The 25,814-nt window shown below is 32.2% G+C and overlaps 3 protein-coding genes across 5 annotated transcripts; all 3 read left to right on the plus strand.

The window, feature by feature from the left end:
- Window positions 1-1,287: 1,287 nt before the first annotated feature.
- Window positions 1,288-6,761, plus strand: LOC109175718 (nucleolar protein 14). 3 transcript variants are annotated; one of them, XR_002053309.1, is made up of 15 exons: window positions 1,289-1,610; window positions 1,737-1,871; window positions 2,192-2,336; window positions 2,466-2,545; window positions 2,638-2,697; window positions 2,787-2,999; window positions 3,161-3,289; window positions 3,663-4,322; window positions 4,532-4,724; window positions 4,849-5,042; window positions 5,156-5,260; window positions 5,374-5,513; window positions 5,763-6,041; window positions 6,130-6,451; window positions 6,551-6,761. XR_002053309.1 is itself a non-coding variant. In XM_019325055.1 (14 exons), the coding sequence occupies exons 1-14, from the start codon at window positions 1,395-1,397 to the stop codon at window positions 6,392-6,394; spliced, it is 2,814 nt and encodes a 937-aa protein (XP_019180600.1). In that variant the 5' UTR covers window positions 1,289-1,394; the 3' UTR covers window positions 6,395-6,761. The 3 variants fall into 3 exon arrangements, 2 of the variants coding, with proteins under 2 accessions (XP_019180601.1, XP_019180600.1); XM_019325055.1 differs by having other exon boundaries at window positions 6,130-6,761; XM_019325056.1 differs by lacking the exons at window positions 5,763-6,041; window positions 6,130-6,451; window positions 6,551-6,761 and adding an exon at window positions 5,570-5,714 and having other exon boundaries at window positions 1,288-1,610; window positions 5,374-5,536.
- A 394-nt stretch (window positions 6,762-7,155) lies between these two features.
- LOC109175721 (protein SIEVE ELEMENT OCCLUSION B-like) lies at window positions 7,156-24,766 on the plus strand. The gene is made up of 8 exons (XM_019325059.1): window positions 7,156-7,476; window positions 7,767-8,003; window positions 8,306-8,401; window positions 8,508-8,887; window positions 15,227-15,309; window positions 22,717-22,850; window positions 22,947-23,480; window positions 23,973-24,766. The coding sequence occupies exons 1-8, from the start codon at window positions 7,351-7,353 to the stop codon at window positions 24,633-24,635; spliced, it is 2,253 nt and encodes a 750-aa protein (XP_019180604.1). The 5' UTR covers window positions 7,156-7,350; the 3' UTR covers window positions 24,636-24,766.
- LOC109175724 (protein SIEVE ELEMENT OCCLUSION B-like) lies at window positions 16,094-17,693 on the plus strand. The gene is made up of 3 exons (XM_019325068.1): window positions 16,094-16,379; window positions 16,523-16,645; window positions 16,887-17,693. Exons 1-3 carry the CDS (start codon window positions 16,167-16,169, stop codon window positions 17,472-17,474), a joined length of 924 nt encoding a protein of 307 aa, XP_019180613.1. The 5' UTR covers window positions 16,094-16,166; the 3' UTR covers window positions 17,475-17,693.
- Window positions 24,767-25,814: the final 1,048 nt, after the last annotated feature.

A 25,814-nucleotide genomic window follows, 5' to 3' on the forward strand; every position in this document is an offset into this window, starting at 1 on the left:
TACTTGGGAATAGCTAATACCAGGGGTCCCCTAGGAATGACTATTCCACCTGCAAAGGGAATAGCTCATTCCCGCGAACGCTATTACCTTGAATAAAATGACAAAACAAACAATGAAATAGGTCGATTCTCGGAAACGGTATTCTATTCCCGACCTATTTCATGAACCAAACACACCATTAGTGAGCTATTCGAAATTGATTCGGCGAATGCTTGAATTCGATTAAGGTACTATCTAGTTGAGTTTGAGCTCAAACTTGAATAGTTAAAAACTCCAAATAATTAATGAATTGAACCGAATTTGAGCTTATTAAAACTTAGTTTGATAGCTCGTGAGTCTAATTTATTTTTAAACTTTAACTATTTGGATTTGATTCGATCACACATCCAAACATCTTAGTTGGGAACACATTAGTTATACCATGGATCGGGTCCACTTTGCAATGTGGACCCAGGTTCAAAATACACAATTTACATGCTGAATGTTTATAATTTAAATTGTGAACTTTTAGTACGTAAATTGTGAACATTCAGTAGGTAGATTGTAAATATTCAATATGTAAATTGTGTATTTTTGAATCTGAGTCCACCTTATAAGGTGGGCAAATTATATCGTGCACCGCGGTGCATAATCGATTATGCACCGAGCTTCAAAACGATGTCGTTTTGTTTAATAAAAAGAAATGGCACCCCGTTTCGCGCCGTTCCGCGAAAAAGTAACTCTGTTATTTAGTTTCATTTTGTATACACTACAATTTCAGTTCAACACAACTACAGTTTCATTTCGATATAACTATAGTTTCATTCGATATTTATACACTCAAATATGTGAAAATGTTATTTAATTTTATTTTAAATACACAATAGTTTCATTAACACACAACTACATGATCATTTTGATATAATTACAGCTTCATTGCACAATATACACTCAAATATGTGAAATGTTACTCAATTTCATTTTATATACACTACAGTTTCATTTCACCACAATTACAATATCATTTTGATATAACTACAGTTTCATTTGATAATATATAAAATAATACATGAGGCAGTGTCGATTTATATACACTATTGTCAGTTTAGATACACTATAGTTTCAGTTGGTAATTAACACACTAAAAAAAGCGCGCTTCGTTTTGACCGCGGTCCACGATATAACGACTATATAACGTGGACCGGGGGTCCACAAAATAATTTGCCTTGGGAACAATAATGGGCTTTTGAAATTTTAAAGGCCAAATTGGGCTTATCCTAATTAATTTTGTGAAACCCCAATTTCCATCATCGTCCCAAAAATCCTAAAACCCTAACCCCTGTTCTCCCAAACTCCCAGAGAGGGATAGTCACCAAGACAGCTCCCTTTCCTCCAGTTTCCAGCGAATTTCAACCATGGGGAAGAAATCAAATCCTACAAAGAACGACAATGCGAAGAAGCGGAAGAAGAAGAACAAGTCCGGGCCAAAGGCCATAGGCATGAAACTCAAAGCTCCCGCTCCCAATCCTTTCGAAGCCATCTGGTCTCGCCGGAAATTTGACATCCTCGGCAAGAAACGCAAAGGAGAAGAACGCCGTATCGGCCTCGCCCGCTCTCTCGCCATAGAAAAGGTCTTTTTTTGGTTGGCACACACCCTCCCTGGGATACTCTAAGAAGCTGGGAATTACTAACAAATGCATTGGTGTGGATGTTGATTTTTTATTATGCTAATTTTGTCCTTTATTTTTTGGTAACAGAGGAAGAATACGCTGCTGAAGGAGTATGAGCAAAGTGCGAAGTCTTCAGTGTTTGTTGACAAGAGAATTGGGGAGCAGAATGAAGAGCTTGGGGAGTTCGATAAAGCTATTCTCAGGTCTCAGCGCGAACGAAGGGTAAATGCTTTTGGTGTTCTAGTCTTGCAAAACATGAACTTTAGTCACATCTTCTGTTTAATACTTATTTAGTTCATGAGTGCTGAAAGTTGATTGATTTTATGTTTTATTTTTTTGGAAATATAGTTGTAGCTCAATAAGGTTTTACTTCTCTGGTAGTCTACTACTCCAAGTTGTGCTCAGAGGAGAAGTTGATTATTTATTTAAGAATCAGTGGATTTTGTGTTTTGCAATTTATTTCTGTTATTTGTATCTTATTTACAAAACAGAAGGAAATCATTACTGTGGTATTAATCCCAGGTTTTCATTTCTAATTGTAGTTGAAATTGAAGAAAAAAAGCAAGTATAACTTGTCGGATGGGGAAGAAGAGGAATTAGATGTTGGATTCTCAGGAGGAAGGGATGATTTCGAGGATGAAGTACCATTCGATGAGGATGAAGATGATGGACTCAATGATGGTGACAGTAAGTCCCCAATATTGGTTTTCTTTATAATGAAGTACCATTTGAAAAGCGCTGACAAAACTATCTTATATATTACATGCAAATTCAAGTAACCTTAAATTTGTTTCCTTTTCCCTATTGACTGCGTAGAGAGGTCAGCTATCTTGGAACAACTTGATTCTCATGGATCACAGGTTATGCAACGTGGTCTGGTGGAAGGACAGGAAGATGTGAGATGCATTCAAATCTAGCCAATTTGATGGATGGACTTTACTTGTTCTTGTTCACTCAGCTAATAATTTTGTCTGACATCTTTTTGCAGAGGCAAAAATCCAAGAAAGAAGTGATGGAAGAAATCATTTTGAAGAGTAAATTCTTCAAGGTTGGGATGGTTGATCACTTTATTATATTTGCATAGGGGATAGTTTGACTATTTCAGTTTAAAATTTGGTTTCAATTTTTTCCTACTAGGCTCAAAAAGCGAAGGATAAAGAAGAAAATGAGGAGTTTGTTGAACAATTGGACAAAGATTTCACATCCATGGTGCATTCCAAAGCATTGGTGTCACTTACACAACCAGACAAGATTAGTGCTCTAAAAGCTCTTGTTAACAAGAGCATTCCAAATGACAATGAAAAGAAAAGTAAAGCGGCTGAATCTTGGAGAAAAGATTCTTTGCAAAAGGTATAGTTGTCCTCTATGCACTTCACTTCTTTTATTATCGCCATGCCAATTCTCCATCTAATTTGGAATATAGTTTATCTTATTTTAACTCCTTTATTAATGCTGTTGCCATTTTGAATTGAATGTCTATATTGATTGCTGTACTGAATTGATTGTGGTAGGAAACACCTGATAGTTATGACAAGCTTCTTAGTGAGATGGCACTGGATGTTCGTGCTCGAGCATCAGAATTAGCAAAGACACCTGAAGAAATTGCGCAAGAAGAGAAAGAGCGCCTGGAAAGATTGGAGGTATATTACTAAAAGAATCATGGTTTTCTACTTGCATTGTACCTTCTCTTTATCATGTTTCAAATATATAATTGACGTGAGATCTGAGAAAATGCAAATTTTGTAAAAGATTGATCTTATCTTAACATTTAAGTCCCTCAGTCTGAAAATTCTTTAGGCATATTTACATACCTAAAATTATTTAGAGAACTTTAGTTAATCAATGAAAATAAAAAACCTGAAAAATTTTAGAATGCTGGAAATGAGGAAATGGGAAACCTTTTTGCTTGTAACTAAATAGGCCCTTAGTATTTCCCTCAAATTTGCCACTCTCTTGATAAAAAAAATGTTTCTGTTATTGGTACGATCCAAATATTTAAGTGGATATCTTCAGGAGGAACGAAAGAAGAGGATGATTGCCGCTGATGACTCCAGTGATGAAGATGACAATGCACATGATGATAATGATGCATCTGCTAAAAAACCCATATCTGGGGATGATCTTGGTGACTCCTTCAATGATGAAAAGCCCAAAACTAAATTGGGGTGGATTGATGAAATCTTGAGAAGGGAAAATGAGGATAATTCTGAAAATGAAGACGAATCTTCTGATAATGATTCAGAGAGTGATGAAGATGATCCTGAGGAAGAAGGAATTGATGATGATGATGATGATGATGAACATGGAAAATCTCAGACTGTAAAAGACTGGGAACAGAGTGATGATGAGAATGTTGGCACCGATTTAGAGGACAGTGAAGATGATTTTGGTGAGGGTGTAATCAAAGAGTCAAAGGTTGAAAAAAATTCTAACTTGATAGAAGCAGAGAGGAAGGAAAAAGATAAAATAGATACTGAAAAATCTCAATCGCCTTCGAAGCAGCATTCAGCTCAACAATTTGAACTTCCTTATACTATTGAAGCACCAAAGAGCTTTGAAGAATTTACTTCATTGTTAGAGAAATGTTCCGATGAGCAAATAATTGAAGCAATTAGTAGAATTCGTGCATTCAATGCTATCAAGGTTGCTGCTGAAAATCGAAAGAAAATGCAAGTATGAAACTGTCTTACTCTTTTATTTGCTTTACAAGTCAAGTCTTATATTGTGAATCTTTTGTTTCCATACAAGATCTATGTGTGTGTGTGTGTACATGAAATGCTGGTTTAATTAAAGAGAAGAGTAAGTGGTGGTTTCTCCTGTTCTTTTAAACTATTACTTTTTCTACTATCCATCTTTGTGGTAAATTCAATTTCTTTCCTCAGGTATTCTATGGGATATTATTACAATATTTTGCGGTGTTGGCAAATAAAGTTCCATTAAATTTGAAGTTTTTGAATTCGCTTGTAAGGCCATTGATGGAGATGAGTGCGGAGATCCCCTATTTTGCAGCCATATGTGCTCGCCAACGTTTACATAGAACTAGGGTGCTGCTCTGCGAAGATCTTAAAAATGAAGGTTGGTGTTAATGGATATCTTTGGATTGTGTTGTTCTGTTAATAGTAGGATGCAAAAAGTAATAATAATATGTTAGTTTCCCTACTCATACACATTCTTCTGACCTTGATTTGCTCCATGATAGGGAAAAACTGTTGGCCTTCTATGAAAACACTCTTTCTTTTGAGGCTTTGGTCTCTGATGTTTCCATGCTCTGATTTCCGCCATGTTGTTATGACTCCGGCTATACTATTAATGTCGGAGTATTTAACGCGGTGTCCTATCACACGTGCCCGAGACGTTGCAGTTGGATCTTTCTTATGTTCTATGATGCTGTCTGTAAGTGCACATATATCATATCAGGACTACTTTCTATCATAGAATAAATTTTCTTTAAATTTTCCCCTTCCAATCTGAGTTTTCAATTACCAACTGCCTAAATCCTCTTGCAGGTTGTTAAACATTCTCTCAAGTATTGTCCTGAGGCTATAATATTCATTCAAACATTGCTGCTAGCAGCATTAGACAAGAAACAAAGGCATTCTAATACCTCTCAGGTTTGCCTCACTGAGACTTACTTTAAATTGTTTATTGATGGAAAATGTTTCGTTTTCTTATTCATGAACTGAAGATAATTGAAGTACTAATGTCACATGTTTATTTCCTACAGTTGAATAGTCTTTTAGAGATTAAAGGAGTAAGGCCTCTTCTTCATATACGAAGTAGGCATACAGAGACTAAGGCTTTGAATTTTGTTATGCTGATGGAGTTAACGGCTGATTCCCCTTACTATAACTCTGATGAATTCAGGTGACCTCTGTCATGTCATTCTTGAAATTTTATTTATTCTTAGTGTTCATGCAAGAAGTTGCATGTTTTTGATGGTGTACATTACTAAACCAGAAATTTAGAATTTTATATCTGACCGGATATGATTTGTGTGCATTGAAGCTATGCTGTGGTTCATCGTTTCTCTACGTATATGATTTCTTCTGTTGTCACCTTGGAGTCTTGGACTGCCAGACTTTAATGATATCTGATGGAAGGTCTTGTATGCAGGGCTAGCATCCTTTTAGCAATCATGGAGACCATTCAAGGATTCATTAATATTTATGAAGGATTTAATTCCTTTCCTGAAATATTCATGCCAATCTTAAAGCTTTTGAATGAACTGGCAGCACAGAATCATATGCCAGACATATTACAGGAGAAAATCAAGAATGTTATCCAACTAATTGAAAACAAAGTTGAGGAAAATCACAGGCTGCGTCAACCTCTAAGAATGAGGAAGCAAAAGCCTGTGCCTATCAAGATGGTTAATCCCAAATTTGAAGACAAGTAATAATCCTTAGTACTTATTACATTATGTTGGCCGGGTAGTATTTATGGACATGATTGTTGTCTAATGATGAATTGAATTGTGCAGCTTTATTAAGGGTAGAGATTATGACCCAGATCGTGAACGGGCTGAGATAAGGAAGTTAAAGAAACGCGTAAAACAGGAAGCGAAAGGAGCTGCTCGTGAAATTCGTAAAGATAATCATTTCTTGTTTGGGGTGAAGGAGAAGGAGAAAGCAGCTCTAGCAGAAGAAAGGTCTGAAAAGTATGGGAAAGCGCTTGCTTTTCTTCAAGAACAAGAGCACGCATTTAAATCTGGGCAATTGGGAGGAAACAGGAAGAGAAGAAGATGAAGAAATTCAACTCACAGTTTCATTCTGGCCTGGATTACTTGAAAATTCTGGTGAGTATATCTGCACTTTATTATACTCCTTGCTGATACCATACGGAGAAGATAACACTGATTCCATGCTTTAATTTGCCCTTTCACAATCCATTCATGTGAGAGGTATGAAGTTCAACTAGCTTAACTGTACTAGTGCAGCTGAATCTGTATGTGTTGCACTTTTTATTTGTAGTAGTAGTGTATTAGTTATCAAGAAATCAAGAATCAAGAACACCATATATACAAGAGTGGAGTTGAGGGAAAGTATAAAAATTCATGTAAAGTGTTTGAATGTTTGGGCCACAAAATCAATATTACAATCCTTTACTTCATCACTGAGTTTTTCTTTAGATATATAAAGCTATATGTACCTCCATCTTTAATTCTTTTACCATTGTTCTTTTCTGCTTCTAATTTTGTTTGTTGTTCAAGCCTCCAAAAAGCTTAGCTATTAAATTGGTATGTAGACCAGACAAAATAAAATTTGTATTATATATATATATGATGATCATGAGGAGTTTCATTTTTATTTCTCAAGAATAAGTAATAAAAGTAAGGGAAGGAAAGAGACTGGAGAATTTTCAAAACAAAAAATAATACTATCCTTAACTTCCTTAATTATTCTATTTTGCTTTTGTGTTTTGTAAGCAAGAAAACAAGCTTCATATAATAATCCAATAATGAAATAAATGATTATATTCTTCTTGGGTTCTTTTCCTTACAGTGAAGCAAATTCAATTAATTCTTCCACAAGATTTTTAATCTCTATATTATATAAGAGCTATGTTGTCATGACCAGAACCAATTCAAGTAAACCTTAATTTTTGTTTTTTCATTGAGCCAATTCTCCTCTTCTTATCTTACCTACAAGACATAGCAACTCAGCCTCTCTCTCCATCAAGAACAACAATTTCACAACTACAAATGACTCATGTTGAAGAGAAGATCATCATAGAACAAGTTAAGGATACACATCATCCTAATGGTGACATAGATGTGGATGCAAATTGTCTTCTCAAGTTTGTAGAAGACATTTTCAATTTCAATACGGTTTGTCCATATACTTTAAAGTTTTGTTCTTCACAAATATACATATTTTATTAGCATTGTATATATATGCACCTATATTGAATAAATTTTTATAATACAATCAGCTAAATACAAAATATATATATATATAAATCCATACTATTATTATCAACGTCATCTAGTAATTTTATGTTGAATAATCATAGTTGAAAGAGAGATTTTAATTTGTAAATGGTAGAATTTATCTTAGAAATAGTTTCATTCTTGATTCATCAGTACACTAGCTTTGTGTTAATGGAGTATGAGTTTAGGATTCAAAAAGTGATGAAGATAATTCGGAAAAAGAAGATGAGTCTTCTAATGAGAATTTGGAGAGACGGGGGAGTGATGAAGATAATTCTGTAAAAGAAGATGAATCTTCTAATGAGGATTCAGAGAGTGATGAAGATAATTCTGAAAATGAAGATGAACATTCTAATGAAGATTCAGAGAGTGATGAAGATGATCCTGAGGAAGAAGGAAGTGATGAACATGGAAAATCTGAGACGGTAAACTACATACTACCTTTTTCTACTGTCCAACTTTGTTGGTAAAAATTCTATTTCGATCAATTCTTTCCTCAGATCTGGTATTCTATGGGATATTTTACTAAATAGTCCTTGCCAGAAAGTGCTCAAACATTTTATTTTGTGTTTTTGAAGCAAGAAGATAGGCTTCTCACATAATAAAAAAATAATATAATGGACAAACAATCAAAGATTTTCTAAAATGTTCTTACTATTCTTGCTTAGAAATAGTTCCATTATTGTTTTCATCACACTAACTTTGTGTTAATGGAGTATGAGTTTAGGTTTCTCGAGAAGCAATGCAAGACGGACCGAGGTTACAGTTACAAGAACACATCCAGAAAGAAATTTCATCTATTGTTTTACAACTCTCTTTCGTGGTATATAGTATATATAAATCCTCCATTCATCACACAATTTTATATGAGTGCAAATGAAATGATGACTTTTTTTTTTTTTTTTTTTAAATTTCATTCTCATTTTTAGGTAACCTTCACCCGTGTAAACTATGATGATAGTCACTCAACTGCAATTTATCTGCTAAGTTTGTTGTCAAAGTATATGTGGCATGTTAAGGGAGTAATGTTACTCGCATGTTTTGCGATTATCCGAGGGAAATCTAAAGTTGTCTCACAATCATGTCATCGGAAAGGACTATCGTCCTACACTATGGATGTTCTAAAAACTAGTCTAATCTCAATGCTATCTCCTGACAATGAAATTTTTTTTAATGAGTCAATAAGATCCATGTTTAAACTCACCAAGCTTATGATTGAGCTTCGACATTCATCTTCAATGTTTTTGGCGAATTATTGGATCGCAAGAAGTGTTGTTGCCTATGCCCACCTCCTTATTTTGAGCCTCGAGTAAGACCATTTGATTTAACATTTGCATAAATTACATATATTCGATCTTTTTGCCTTAATCTAATTTTTCAATAATCTTTAAAAATGATTAGTTGTGATATTTCGTATAAATATCTATAAATCATTTTTTGAAACACTCATGATTCTTTACAGAGTAGTACCTGTTTTATTATACTTTCTCAATCTTGCAACCACCTATTTAAAGTGATTACTGAAGTCTTATCACACTGATAGTTAGCAATACCTATAAATCATTAATACAATATTAATTTAAGCTGAAAATTAATATATATTTCAAAGCATTAATTTATACATTGCACAACAGCACGTGTAAATTGGGTTTAATTAACTATTCATAAATAAGTATAGTGACGATTGATTTATTGATGTTTGTTTTTAATTAATTAATTAGCCATATATGCTCTTATTCTTCAGGCCACAAAATCAGATAATGACGGAACTGTCCAATGTATCCACCAAAATCAAAGAAATTCTTACTTCCAGCCTCCCACTACTAGGTTGGCTTAATATTTTATTTTAATATTTAGTTACGAAATGTTTATGATTATAATTCATGTATAATTATGAATATCATATAATTTCTGGTTCATGTTATAAATTGACTGTAAAAGTTAAACTTTGTTATGCAAACAAATAATCCTTAATTTTTCTAATTAAAATGATTACTTAAATCCAAAATTACAGTACTTTGAGTAAATATATTTTACCAAAAATAATCATAATTTAGCAATGAGATTACTTATAGTTTTGTGTATGCAGAGGCAAAAAGGGCAGAAGAAAATTATCAAACATTGTTACATGCGTTTGATAATTCTTCAAATATCTTAGACGTTCTTAAATTGATATTCAATGTCAAAAATAATAAAGAGAATCCAATTTTGCACCCGTGACAAGTACGTATAAGCATTTGTTCTTACTTACCTTATCATATATGTGGAATACTGCACTTGATTTGATGACCTCCAATCCAAATATCTTGTTTACTTATAGGGTTCAATGGGATTAGATGAGTTTGAAGGGGAGGGAGTGCTATTGCTAATATCATCCGGCAAACACTTCCCCTATTATGCATATCATGCGGCGAGCACGGGAGGAGTAAAGATGATTTGGGTTCCAATTATAAATGATGATCTGGATGATCATATACAAATGCGTGACTTTTACGCCTATTGTGTATTGGTTCCACAAAAATGGATTGCAGTAGAATTTGTAAGATTTTTAAAAGAGAAGTGCTTCCCAACGTTTCAAGTTGGGGGTGACCCTATTGTCATCTCACTGGACAAACGGGGAAGGTTGGTTCATTCTAATGCACTACACATGATACTCATATGGGGAGATAAAATTTGTGAAAGGAGAACAATGAGATCAGATGATATAATCCCTTCATTAGAAAATGAATTGAGAGAAAGGACTTCTGGTGCTGACCGTGTGATTGATGATATTGACCAACAAATACATAATTTGGCTAGAGAGGTCCGCAAAAAGATCAATGATTGGATGAACGACATCGAGACAAAGATGAAAAGTTCAGTATGTCTATCTAATAATTAAACTCTTACTCGCTTATTATATGTACATGTCTATCTTTATTTATTTAGAAAATTTTTTACTAAAAAGTTTATAATTATGGAATTCAACCATTTTATACAAATACAACAATATTTTATATATTCATCAGTTTCGTTCATACAATTACACTTGTGAGATGGAACAAGAGCTTTGGATTAAAGAATCTTGGAATCTTAAGCTTGTAGTAGGAACGAGTAACCACTGGCCATTCGAAGACATGATAAACTCGTGGGTAAGTAATGTGTCCTCATTTTCAATTCTGATTAATTAGTGGCTAAGCTAAGCTAAACTGCATGCCTGCCTACCTACAATTATATTCAATTATCTTAGCTTGTACGTCCCCTCATGCTTTAAACAAAATTACTACTCCCTATTCAATATTTTTTTTTTAATTTTTATTTTAAATGAACGATTCATTTAAACATTAATAAAACATTATATTGTTCGATGTATTTTTCTTTTGAACAGATTGATGATGATGAAAAGTACATTTTCTTCTGCGGAGGCAATAACATTAAACGAGTTCTAGAATTTGTACTTAAGGTACAAGAAGTTAGCTCCAAATTTCAAATGAATATGATAATTGTATACGTTGGAAGAAGAAGAAGAAAAATGATTGAAGAGGTGCATACAGCAGGTGGAAATGCGCTTTATTATGTTCTTTTTAATCTCTTTTGGGCTCGACTTTATAGTGTGGCCTCATCTAGGATTCAATATTTGAGTAAGGCTGGACTTGATGAAGGGAGTGATGAAATTTTGCAAGGAGTCAGAAAATTATTATCTTATGGAGAAGAATGTACAACAATTGGATCATGGGCTTTGTTGGGCAAAGGGAAAAGAATAATTGCATGTGATATGGGAGACAAAATGTTAAGAGTGTTGAATGAGTATGAGAAATGGGAGAATGCCAATGATTTTGAACAAGCATTCAAGGATTACTATGGGATGCTTAATACTTCTTCTTCTTCTTCCCATCAACACCCTTGTTGTGCTCTCAATCACTCATCTAATTTGGATATGTCCTGCCCTCAATGTAACCAGAACATGCATAAATTTGTCACTTTCTCTTGTTGTCATGGTCCAACCAATTTCTTACATTATAAACAGGATGAAGACTAGGAATACTACAATTGCATGTATTATGTTTGTACTTGTATGTTCATGGTTGTAATATTATTCATTGAATATACATGCAAATTAAACCTTTAATTTGTTCACGTTTTCAATGTCCCAATTACTAGAATAATAGCAATAACAGTGTATTAAAACTGTATCATCAGCCTGAGATGAGAATTGAAGGAGAATCAGAGCTGCACCCCAATCCTAGATAGATAGGCAATATTTTCGTTTTGTGAACAGTTCATCAAACCCATGCCCTCTTGCATTTAAGAACATTGTGGACTAAAAAATAGAACTTTTTTTTTTAAATCGAAAACTAAAAATAAAATAAATCAAAATGGATAGATAACTTAAAGACTGTTAAAGTCATAATATTGCCTGTGCATAAAGGCAATAAATATCCATCTTGTATCATCTGAAAGAATGGTGGGTTACCCTCTAGCATTTCGTCCAATTTTTGTATGTTAGAAGCTATTTTCGACAAAAGATTAGTTCTGCACGGAAATTTTGACGAGTGTTTTTTCTATTTGGTCGGTATGTTGGTCGGAAATTTCTTTTTCCGACCAAAATATGTCGTTTTCTTTGGTTGGGCAGAAAGAATGAGATTTCCAACCGTGCATGTTGAAATGATAAGTGGCAGCCCACGTCATCATCTACTAAGATTTGACCATACAGAGATAATAATAGCACCAATAAAGAGGACTATATATATTAAGAAAAGATTAAAGAGGATTCATTTTCTCATTCCACAATTCTTGTTAGTTGTGTACATTAGGTTCTCAACTACAACCATATCCTCCCCCTTTTCAATTATTTGGTCAAAAGGAAATTGATGAAACCACATTCCCCTTGGATTAAACCCTCCTCTCGTCTTTCCCCCTTTATTCAGAAAGGGTGGCTAAATAAAACATAATTCTTGTATCGTCAAAAAATGACGAGTTCGACTCTTGTTAACACTTTCTCAATCAAATCACTCCATTGCGAGTTATTATACTGGAGTACTCTCATTCCTTAAAGAAAGGTTGAGAGTTCGAACAGAATTAAAAATAATATTGTCTTGAACCAAATTAAAATATTAATTTTGATCAAACTATTAGTATTCATATACGTTGCTGATTTCTATTTATTGTCAATTGTTTACGTTACATTGAAGTGTCCAATTCGAGTATATTGTTGTTTTGGAGTTTCCTGTGCAAAGTGAAAATGTACGTACGAAGACTCTATAGTTATAAACATTATAATTGAAAAGATTATTGCCCTTCCAGGGCAATTTCAAGATTTTTTTTGAAATATTCATGATTCTTTACAAGATAATATCCGTTTTATATTTTCTCAATCTTGTTGAGTCTAAAAAATTAATACCTCACTATTGGTCGGAGTTTGATCTTGTGACTACTAATTTTAAATTTTTTTCTTTTAAAAAACGCAATTAAAGGAAAAAAAGTTAAAACTATGTAGGTTAGAGGTGGCCGATAACTGTAGTTCCAAACTTCTATGCGAGCCTTTTCCAAGAAAAGTCTTGGTCTACGCCCGTGGTCCCAAGATCTTTTATTTTCGATAAAATTTAGTCATTATTAATAAATGGTAAAACAAGATAATACGCGACATATTTGAATGTTTTGGCCATAAATTATTCATACCATGTTCAAATTAATGAGATTATTCAAGTGTTGAAAGCTAAGGAAGTTCCATACAACTTTTGTGTTGGACACTTTTGGAGATTCCAAATGCACTAATATTCATACTAGACAATAAGAACATTCAGATGCAGGAATCTGTCCTGCAACATGCTGATAGTGTTTTGATAATATCTCTTACATACGATGTCTAAATGAGGTTATTCAAGTGGCTATGGAAAGCTAAGGGAATTCCCTACAATTTCCATCTTCAATTCTGCTCTTTTCTTCTTTTAATTTTGTTTGTTGTTCAAGCCTCCAAAGAGCTTAGCTATTAAATTGGTATGTAGACCAGATAAAATAAAATTTGTATGATATATATATGATGATCATGAGGAGTTTGTTTTTTTTTTTTTTTTTTTTTTTTTTTTTATTTCTCAAGAATAAGTAATAAAAGTAAAGTAACGAAAGAGACTGGATGGGAAATTTTTCAAAACAAAAAAATAATACTATCCCTAACTTCCTTAGTTAGTTATTCTATTTTACTTTTGTGTTTTTGTAAGCAAGAAGACAAACTTCTCATATAATAATCCAACAATGAAATAAAAGATTATATTCCTCTTTGGTTCTTTTCCTTACAGTGAAGCAAACTCAATTAATTCTTCCACTAGCTAGATTTTTTATTTTAATATTATATAAGAGCTACATTGTCATGACCGGAACCAATCTAACTAAACTTTGATTATTCTTTTTTCAAAAAGCCAATTCTCCTCTTCTTAATTATCTTACCTACAAGACATGGCAACCCAACCTCTCTCTCGGTCAAGAACAACAATTTCACAACTACAAATGACTTATGTTGAAGAGAAGATCATCATAGAACAAGTTAAGGATACGCATAATCCGAATGGTGGCATAGATGTTGATGCAAATTGTCTTCTTAAATTTGTGGAGGACATTTTCAATTTCAATGCGGTTTGTCAATATTACTTACATTAAACAATTTTTAAAATTATTTTATTGACAATTATATAGATTTAGTTACCATTGTATATATATGCACCTATAGTGAATGATTTTTATCATACAATTATATATATCTGAATAATCATAGACCAATGAGAGATTTCTTAAATGTTCTTACTATTCCTGCTTAGAAATAGTTCCATTTTTGTTTTCATCACACTAGCTTTGTGTTAATGGAGTATGGGTTTAGGTTCCTCGAGAAGCAATGCAAGACAAGATACAGTTACAAGAGCACATCGAGAAGAAGATTTCATTTGTTGTTTTGCAACTCTCTTTCGTGGTATGGTATATATAAATCATCCATTCATCACACAATTTTATATGAGTTCAAATGATGACTTTTTTCTTTTAAATTTCATTATCATTTTTAGATACCCTTCACTTGTGTAAGCTATGATGATAGTCACTCAATTGCCATTTATCTACTAAGTTTGTTGTCAAAGTATATGTGGCATGCTAAGGGAGTAATGTTACTCGCATGTTTTGCGATCATCCGAGGAAAATTTAAAGTTGCCTCACAATCAAGCCATCAGAAAGGATTATCCTATAACATGACTGCTCTACGAAAAAGTGTAAACTCAATCCTATCTATTGAGAATGAAATTTTTTTGAATGACTCAATAAAGTCCATGTTTGATCTCACCAAGCTCATGGTTGAGCTTCGACATTCATCATCAATGTTTTTGGCGAACTACTGGATCGCAAGAAGTATTGTTGCCTACGCTCACCTCCTTATTTTGGGCCTCAAGTAAGACCACTTGATTTAACTTTGTATAAATTAAATTAAATATATTCTGCCTTAATCTATTTTTTCAATAATCATTATAAATAATTAGTTGTAATATCTCATATAAATAATATTTACAAATCCTTAATACAATTTAACGTGTAAATTGGGTTAATTAACTATTTGTAAATAAGTATAGTGAAGATTGATTTATTGATGTTTGCTTTTAATTAATTAATTAGCCTTGCTCTTATTCTTCAGGCCACAAAATCAGATCATGAGGGAAGTGTCCAATGTATCCACCAAAATCAAAGAGATTCTGGATTCCAGCCTCCCACTACTAGGTTGGCTTAATATTTCATTTTAATATTTAGTTACGAAATGAAATGTTTATGATTATAATTCATGTATAATTATGAATATCATATAATTTCTAGTGCATATGAAGTTATTATAAATTGACAGTAAAAGTTAGACTTTGTTATGCAAACAAATAATCCTTAATTTGTTTAATTAAAATGATTAATTAAATCCAAAATTACAGTACTTTGATTAAATAGATTTTACCAAAAATCATAATTTAGCAATGAGATTAATTATAGTTTTGTGTATGCAGAGGCAAAAAGGACTGAACAAAATTATCAAGCATTGTTACATGCGTTTGATAATTCTTCAAATATCTTGGACGTTCTTAAATTGATATTCAATGTCAAAAATAGTAATGAAAAGCCAATTTTGAACAAAAGTATTATCACGGTATGTGTAAGCATTTGTTCTTACTTTTTTTTTTTTTTTGGTCATATATGTGTATGTGTGGTGAAATACTATATTTATCTAATTTGATGACCTCCAAATATCTTTTATATTAGAGATGGTCATATTCAACGGGATTAGATGAGTTTGAAGGGGAGGGAGTGCTACTACTAATATCATCCGGCAAACAGTTCCCCTATTATGCATATAATGAGCCCAGAGGAGTAAAGATAATTTGGGTTCCAATTATAAATGATCTGAATGAGCAAGTACAAAGGCATCATGTTTTGTGCCACTATTTTTGTGTATTGAATACACAAAAATGGATTGCACCAGAATTTATAAGATTTCTTAAAGCAAGTGCTCCTCAACTTTTCAAGTTGGGGGAGACCCTATTGTCATTTCACTCGATAAACGGGGAAGATTGGTTCATTCTAATGCACTACACATGAGATTCACATGGGGAGATCAACTTTCTGAATGGAGAACAATGAGATCAGGTGGTACAATCCTTTCATTAGAAAATGAGTTGAGGGAAAGGACTTCTGGTGCTGACCGTGTGATTGGTGACATTGACAACCAAATTCATAATTTTGCGAGAGAGGTCCGCAAAATGATCAAAGATTGGATTGACGACATCGAGATCAAGATGAAAAGTTCGGTATGTCTATCTTATAATTAAACTCTTACTTATTATATGCATATGTCTATCTTTATTTATTTAGAAAAAAATCAATAAAAAATTTATAATTTTAGAATTTAAACATTTTATACAAATACAATAATATTTTATATATTCATCAGTTTCGTTCATTCAACTACACGCGTGAGAGGGAACAAGAGCTTTGGCTTAAAGAATCTTGGAATCTTAAGCTTGTAGTAGGAGCGACTCACAAATGGGATTTCCAAAAGAGGCTAAACTCGTGGGTAAGTAATAAGTCCTCATTTTCAATTCTAATTAATTAGTGGCAATTAACTACAAGCTAATTAAGCTAAACTAAACTATACACTACAATTCAATTATCTTAGCTTGTACGTCCCCTCATGCTTAAAACAAAATTACTACTCAGTATTCAATATTTATTTTTTCTTAATTTTAAATAAACGATTCAATTAAGCATTAATAAAACATTATATTATCCTATATATGTATTTTTCTTTTGAACAGATTGATGATGATGAAAAGTACATTTTCTTGTGCGGAGGCAATAACATTAAACGAGTTCTAGAATTTGTACTTAAGGTACAAGAAGTTCGTTCCAAATTCCAAATAAATATGAAAATTGCATACGTTGGAAGAAGAGGAAGAAAAATGGTTAAAGAGGTGAGTAAAGCATGTGATTATGAATTTGAACCTTATGATATTAAGTGGTTTTGGACACGACTTCATAGTGTGACCTCATCTAGGATCCAATATTTGAGTAAGGCTGGAATTGATGAAAGAAGTGACGAAATTTTGCAAAGACTTAGAAAATTATTATCTTATGGAGATGAATGTACAACAATTGGATCATGGGCCTTGTTGGGCAAAGGGAAAAGAATAATTGGATGTGATATGGGAGACAAAATGTTACAAGTCTTGAATGAGTATGAGAAATGGGAGAACAATGCACATGCCGATGATTTTGAACAAGCATTCAAGGATTGCTATGAGATGCTTAATACTTCTTCTTCTTCTTCCAATCAACACTCTTGTTGTGCTCTCAATCACCCATCTAATTTGGATAAAATTCCAGAGGCTGTGCCCTGCCCTTAATGTAACCACAACATGCATAAATTTGTCACTTTCTCTTGCTGTCATGGGCCGACCAATTATTTTTATTATCTACAGAATGAAGACTACAAGAAATAATACTAGAGTTTATGTTCCACTTGCACTGGCTGTTGGAGTTGTTGTGGTGCATGGTCTTCATGCATGTATTATGTTTGTACTTGTACTTTCTTAGTTGAATATACATACAAATTAAACCTTTAATAATTTGTTTACGTTCTCAATACCCCCCCCCCCCCCCCTCTCCCCCTATTCAGAAAGTGATGACCATGTAAGTAAAACATGATTCTTGTATCAGAAGATTCTAAATAAAATCTGTTGCATTGCGAGTTATTATACAGGAACACAATCCTTCATTAATTATAACTTCATGTGTAGATTTGGTGCATGTATGAACTCTTTTGTTTTTTTGTTTTTTATTTTTTTTTTTAATATAGCATTCAATATACAGTTATAAATAAATATAGCATGATTAGATTTATTTTAATTAGTTTTGATTTTCTTAATGAAATACTTTTCTTTATCAGTTTTTGATGTGAGACTAAGGGAGTGTTTCGGTTGCTGGAAAATATTTTAAAAATAAAAATAATTTTAATATATTTTTTAACTCCTAAACATGTGAAAATCTATATTTTTAAAAAGATACAATTTGATAAATATCATAAATTAATTATTGCAATATCATTTATGTTTACAATGAGAATAATTAAAGAAAAAATAAGTAATTCAAATATGTGAAATAATAAATAAAATCTCTAAAGTTAGAGCACCGCATGTGTACATCTATATATCGATCTAACTATTAATTTTAACAATTATTTGCTCAAATTCAAACAATGATAACATCAAAACACATAAACGATCCTAAGCATATATATCTTTAATTGCACTATATAATATTTGATGTTCTAATTTAAATAATTATATATCGATTCAAATATTCTTAATATATTACAACAAATCAATTTCGAACATCGCACGGCGAAAATACTAGTAATCAATAATAAAAAGATATATCATGTGGCCTTCATACCATTAAACCACAACAATAACAAAAATAAAAGCTTTCAAAAAAAATAAATAACAAAAAAAAATTTAAAAAGGAAAACACTATCCGACCACCTTTACTTGGTGGTCGGTATGTCCTACCACTCTTCAAAGGTGGTCGGAAATTTCGACCACTCTAACCCTTCGTCGAAAAATGGAAAAAAGTCACTTTTGCGACCAATTTTGGGTGGTCGGAAATGAGGTCGGAAAAACGCTAATTTCCAGCGGTGGCCATGAAACTAGTAAATCGGATTTTCATTTTTTATTAGGGAAAATATTCGACTCAAAGCTCTTTAACATGACTCACCCCTACAATAATCAGTCCTCTAACCTTGCAACTAAATTAACATTTTTCTTATCAATTATTCTTAACTGCTAAGTCTTATCTATATCTTTTTAATTATTTGATCCAAAGGAAATTGATGAGATTATCACATTCCCATTGGACTAGCTAGCCTTCCTTTATAGTGGTACTTTTAGAATTGGGCTTTTACAATTGTGTAAAGGGCCAAAATTTCAACCAAAACTTATTTAAAATAGACAAAACTTATCAATTTGTCCCTCTTTCCTTGTTTTCCTTTATGATGCACATAGACGGAGCCAGAGGGGGGCAGGGGGGTCAGCTGCCCCCCATCACCCCACTCCACCCCTACCTTATATTGTATATAATATGTATATATAGTACATTATTCATATAAGTAGTATAAAACAGATTATGTAAACAAAAGCTGTGATAGACAAGGTGGTAACTAATGTGTATGAGTTTTGGAATGGCTAGGGTTCGAGTCTTTGATTATAACTTTCTTTATATTAATAATGGAATGTACAATTAAATTTTGACATGATATATATAACTTCCATTATAACTTTCTTTATATTAGTAATGGAATGCGTAATTTATAATGTGTTTTATATTCGAATTGTTTTATCAAATTAATTATGTTTCATATATTTTGTTATAAATATTTTTATAAAGTTTTAATATGTTTTATTTTTCGCTATATCCAACAATATTTGTTGTTATACTTTTTAAGTATTTCATTTTTTTAAAACTTTCTCTTTTATTTTAATTTTTTCCCTCACTAAAAAAATTTTCTGAATCCGCCATTGAATCCTTCCTTACTTCTTTGCCCCACCTCAACATATTTTCTGGCTCCGTCCCTGATGATGCAAGAATTAAATGAAAGAAACTTCAAAGTAGAGAGGTGCTATATGATAGAGGCATATTATACCCTGGTAGGATAATTTTTATTTTTATTTTTAATATTAATTTAATTAATTGTAATCTTCCAATTCAATTATGTTTTCAAAAAGGTTTTCCTTTTTTCTTGTTTAAAATTTTCCATTATTCGTTTGCTGTGGAAGTCAGCAAATGGTTGGTACCTTTAGTTCATGCAGTTTGTCTTGTTTTACTTTATTTATAGAATACAATATGATTGAACAACTTTAATTTTTAAACTTTATATTCATAATTATTGAATTGTATATTCACAATTACAGTAGTCTATGTTTATAATTACTACTGAACTATATGTTCATAATTATAAAGCTATATATTCATAATTTTTGAACTTCATATTCACAATTATTGAATCTCTATATTCATAATTACAAAACTATATGTTCATAATTATGTTCACAAGTCTATGTTCATAATTATAGAACTATATATTCATAATTTTTGAACTATATATTCATAATTATGAATAGTTTTGGAACCGTGTCCACCTTGCACTCCATAATTTGCCGTGATAAAGTGGTTCCTCCGATCGTGTTGATACCAGAAGGAGAATTGAAGATATCGCTCATTCCATCTTCTTTTTCCTTTCACAATCTATGTATGAAGTTCAACTAGCTAGCTAGCTTAACTAGTATGTGTTGCACTTTAAATTTTATTCGTAGTACGTACTAGTGTATTAGTTATCAAGAAATCAAGAATCAAGAACACACCATATATACAAGAGTGGAGTTGAGGGAAAGTATAAAAATTCTTGTAAAGTGTTTGCATGTTTGGGCCACAAAATCAATATTATAATGCTTTACTTCATCACTGAGTTCTCCTTTAGATAGATAAATCTATATCTACCTCAGTCAGCTTCATCTTCAATTCTGCTCTTTTCTTTTAATTTTGTTTGATATATATGATGATCATGAGGAGTTTGTTTTTTATTTCTCAAGAATAAGTAATAAAAGTAAAGTAACGAAAGAGACTGGCATGGGAAATTTTTCAAAACAAAAAAATAATACTATCCCTAACTTCCTTAGTTAGTTATTCTATTTTACTTTTGTGTTTTTGTAAGCAAGAAGACAAGCTAGCTTCTCATATAATAATCCAATAATGAAATAAAAGATTATATTCCTCTTTGGTTCTTTTCCTTACAGTGAAGCAAATTCAATTAATTCTTTCACAAGATATTTAATCTCTATATATTATATATAAGATCTACAAACGTTGTCATGTCTAGAACCAATCCAAGTAAACCTTAATTTTTCTCTCTTCATTGAGCCAATTCTCTTCTCATCTTACCTACAAGACATGGAAACTCAACCTCTCTCTCTATCAAGAACAACGATTTCACAATTACAAATGACTCATGTTGAAGAGAATATTATCATAGAACAAGTTAAGAATACACATAATCCGAATGGTGACATAGATGTCGACGCAGATTGTCTTCTCAAATTTGTGGAAGACATTTTCAATTTCAATGCGGTTTGTCAATATACTTGCATTAAACTATTTTTAAAATTATTTTATTGCCAAATATATAGATTTTGTTACCATTGTATATATACGCACTTATAGTGAATGAATTTTTATCATACAATCACCTAAATGCAGAGCATATATAATACAAATCCATACTGTTATTATTAATGTTACCAAGTAAATTTTCATTGAATAATCATAGACCAAAGAGAGATTTCTTAAATGTTCTTACTATTCCTGCATAGAAATAGTTCCATTTTTGTTTCATCACACTAGCTTTGTGTTAATGGAGTTTAGGTTCCTCGAGAAGCAATGCAAGACAGGTTACAGTTACAAGAACACATCCAGAAGGAAATTTCATTTGTTGTTTTACAACTCTCTTTCGTGGTATGGTATATATAAATCCTCCATTAACACAATTTTATATGACTACAAATAAATGATGACTTTTTCCTTTTAAATTTCATTCTCATTTTTAGGTAACCTCCACTTGTGTAAGTAATGATGATAGTCACTCAACTGCAATTTATCTGCTAAGTTTGTTGTCAAAGTATATGTGGCATGTTAAGGGAGTAATGTTACTTGCATGTTTTGCAATCATCCGAGGAAAATTTAAAGTTACCTCACAATCATGCCATCACAGAACTGCCCTACAACATGATTGCTCTACGAAAAAGTGTAAACTCAATGCTATCCAATGAGAATGAATTTTTTTTGAATGACTCAATAAAATCCATGTTTGATCTTACCAAGATTATGATTGAGCTTCGATATTCATCATCAATGTCTTTGGCAAATTACTGGATTGCAAAAAGTATTGTTGCCTATGCTCACCTCCTTATTTTGAACATCGAGTAAGTCCGTTTAATTTAACATTTGCATAAATTACATATATTCTATCTTTGCCTTAATCTAATTTTTCTATCTTTGACAATGCTTATAAATTATAATTTATACAATATAAAGTTGAGTATTTCAAAGTATTACTTTACATTGCACAACAACACGTGTAAATTGGGTTTAATTAAGTATTCGTAAATAAGTATAGTGAAGATTGATTTGTTGATGTTTGTTTTTAATTAATTAATTAATTAGCCATATATGCTCTTATCCTTCAGGCCACAAAATCAGATCATGACTGAACTGTCTAATGTATCCACAAAAATCAAAGAGATTCTGGCTTCCAGCCTCCCACTACTAGGTTGGCTTAATATTTTATTTTAATATTTAGTTACGAAACGTTTATGATTATAATTCATGTATAATTATGAATATCATATAATTTCTAGTGCATATGAAGTTATTATAAATTGACTGTAAAACTTAAACTTTTTTATGCAATCAAATAATCCTTAATTTTTCTAATTAAAATGATTAATTAAATAAAAAATTACAATACTTTGATTAAATATATTTTACAAAAATAATCATAATTTCGCAATGAGATTAATTATTGCTTTGTGTATGCAGAGGCAAAAAGGGCAGAAGATAAATATCAAGTGTTGTTACATGCGTTTGATAATTCTTCAAATATCTTGGACGTTCTAAAATTGATATTCAATGTCAAAAATAATAAAGATAAGCCAATTTTGGACCCCTGGCAGGTACGTATAAGCATTGGTTCTTACTTACCTTATCATATACGTGGAATACTGCACTTGATTTGATGACCTCCAAATATCTATATTTTATATTTACAGCGTTCAATGGGATTAGATGAGTTTGAAGGGGAGGGAGTGCTATTGCTAATATCATCCGGCGAACACTTCCCCTATTATGCATATAATGCGGCGTACACGGGAGGAGTAAAGATTTGGGTTCCAATTATAAATGATCTGGATGGGCATATACAAATGCCTAATTCTGACTATTATTGTGTATTGGATCCACAAAAATGGATTGCACCAGAATTTGACAGATTTCTTAAAGACAAGTGCTTCTCAACTTTTCAAGTTGGGGGTGACCCTATTGTCATTTCACTGGACAAACGGGGAAGGTTGGTTCATTCTAATGCACTTCACATGATATTTGCATGGGGAGATCAAATTTCTAAAAGGATAATATTGAGATCGGATTATATAATCCCTTCATTAGAAAATGAATTGAGAGAAAGGACTTCTGGTGCTGACCGTGTGATTGATGATATTGACCAACAAATACATAATTTTGCGAGAAAGGTCTACAAAAAGATCAATGATTGGATGAATGACATCCAGACAAAGATGAAAAGTTCGGTATGTCTATCTTATAATTAAATTCTTACTTATTATATGTACATGTCTGTCTTTATTTATTTAGAAAAAAATTTCACTAAAAAGTTTATAATTATGAAATTCAACCATTTTATACAAATACAATAATATTTTATATATTCATCAGTTTCGTTCATACAAATACACTCGTGAGAGGGAACAAGAGCTTTGGCTTAAAGAATCATAGAATCTTAAGCTTGTAGTAGAAACGAGAATGAGTACAAACTGGTGGGTAAGTAATGAGTCCTCATTTTCAATTCTAATTAATTAACTACAAGCTATGCTAAGCTAAACTGCATGCCTGCCTACCTACAATTATATTCAATTATCTTAGCTTCTACGTCCCCTCATGCTTAAAACAAAATTATTACTCCCTATTCAATATTTATTTTTTAAATTTTTATTTTAAATAAACGATTCAATTAAACAATAATTAAAACATTATATTGTTTTATGTATTTTTCTTGTGAACAGATTGATGATGATGAAATGTACATTTTCTTGTGCGGAGGCAATAACATTAAACGAGTTCTAGAATTTGTACTTAAGGTACAAGAAGTTCGTTCCAAATTTCAAATGAATATGAATATTGCATACGTTGGAAGAAGAAGAAAAATGATTGCAGAGATGAGGAGAGCATGTGATTATGTGTTTGGACGTTATGCGTTTAAGTTTTTTTGGGCACGACTTCATAGTGTGACATTATCTAGGATCCAATATTTGAGTAAGGTTGGACTTGATGAAAGGAATGATGAAATTCTGCAAGGACTCATAAAATTATTATCTTATGGAGATGAATGTACAACAATTGGATCATGGGCTTTGTTGGGCAAAGGGAAAAGAATAATTGGATGTGATATGGGAGACAAAATATTAGGAGTGTTGAATGAGTATGAGAAATGGGAGAATGCCAATGATTTTGAACAAGCATTCAAGGATTACTATGAGATGCTTAATACTTCTTCTTCTTCTTCCAATCAACATTCTTGTTGTGCTCTCAATCACTCATCTAATTTGGATGAAATTTCAGAGACTGTGTCCTGCCCTCAATGTAACCACAACATGCATAAATTTGTCACTTTCTCTTGTTGTCATGGTCCGACCAATTTCTTATATTATAAAGAGGATGAAGATTAGGAATGCACGGGGTGTAAGAGTTGTTGTAGTAGTCTACATGCAATGCATGTATAATATGTTTGTACTTGTACGTTCATGCCTTCATGGTTGTAATATTATTCATTGAATATACATACAAATTAAACCTTTAATTTGTTCACGTTTTCAATGTCCCAATTACAAGAATAGTAGAATTAAGGGTGTGTTTGGTTGGTGGGTTTTGCCCATAGGAATGGGTATGAAAGTGATTGTTGTTGTTTGGTTGATAGGTTTTTAGAACACTACTATGGGTTTCGAATACCCCATCAATTGAAAAACCCATACTCAAATAAAATAAGTGTTTCATTCCCTTATTCATTCTCAAGCACTACTATTAGTAACCATTCTCATTCCACCCTACTACCAAACATGTTAAATACTTTCACCAAAACCCATTTCCATTACCAAGTATTTGATACCCATTCCGATTCCGATTCCTATGTGCGAACCAAACACACCCTAAAAGTGTATTAAATCTGTATCATCAGCCTGAGATCGCTGAGAAGGAGAATCAGAGCTTGGTCCATGTAGGTTCAAGGTGGCCGATAACTATAGTTCCAAACTTCTATGCGACCCTTCTCTAAGAAAAGGCTTGGTCTACACCCCTGGTTCCAAGATCTTTGATTTTCAGAAATATTTACACCCATAAAGGTGTTAATAGAATAAAGTTTGCCTTGTGATTCTAACAGATAAAATACTACAAGTAAACCAATCTATGTTACCTAACTGACCAACTCAAATCAAGAAAGTCAATCAACAACTCTTAAGATGAGTTAAATTTGAAATCTTGTGATTACTTAAGTTCCGAGACATAATTCAATTTTTCAAGATGGTTTTAGTATAAATTGGTTCATTGGTCACCATATGTAAGTATATACAAATAAATTAAAACTAAAAAGTCTCAGACGGTAAAAGACTGGGAAGAGAGTGATGATGAGAATGTTAGTTGGCACCGATTTAGAGGACAGTGAAGATGATTTTGATGAGGGTGTAATCAAAGAGTCAAAGGTTGAAAAAAAAATCTAACTTGAGAGGAAGGAAAAAGATAAAATAGATACTGAAAAATGTCAATCACCTTTGAAGCAGCATTCAGCTCAACAATTTGAACTTCCTTATACTATTGAAGCACCAAAGAGCTTTGAAGAATTTACTTCATTGTTA

The sequence above is a fragment of the Ipomoea nil genome, unplaced genomic scaffold (assembly GCF_001879475.1).
Source record: "Ipomoea nil cultivar Tokyo-kokei standard unplaced genomic scaffold, Asagao_1.1 scaffold0688, whole genome shotgun sequence".
In the NCBI taxonomy this organism is placed as follows: Eukaryota; Viridiplantae; Streptophyta; class Magnoliopsida; order Solanales; family Convolvulaceae; genus Ipomoea; species Ipomoea nil.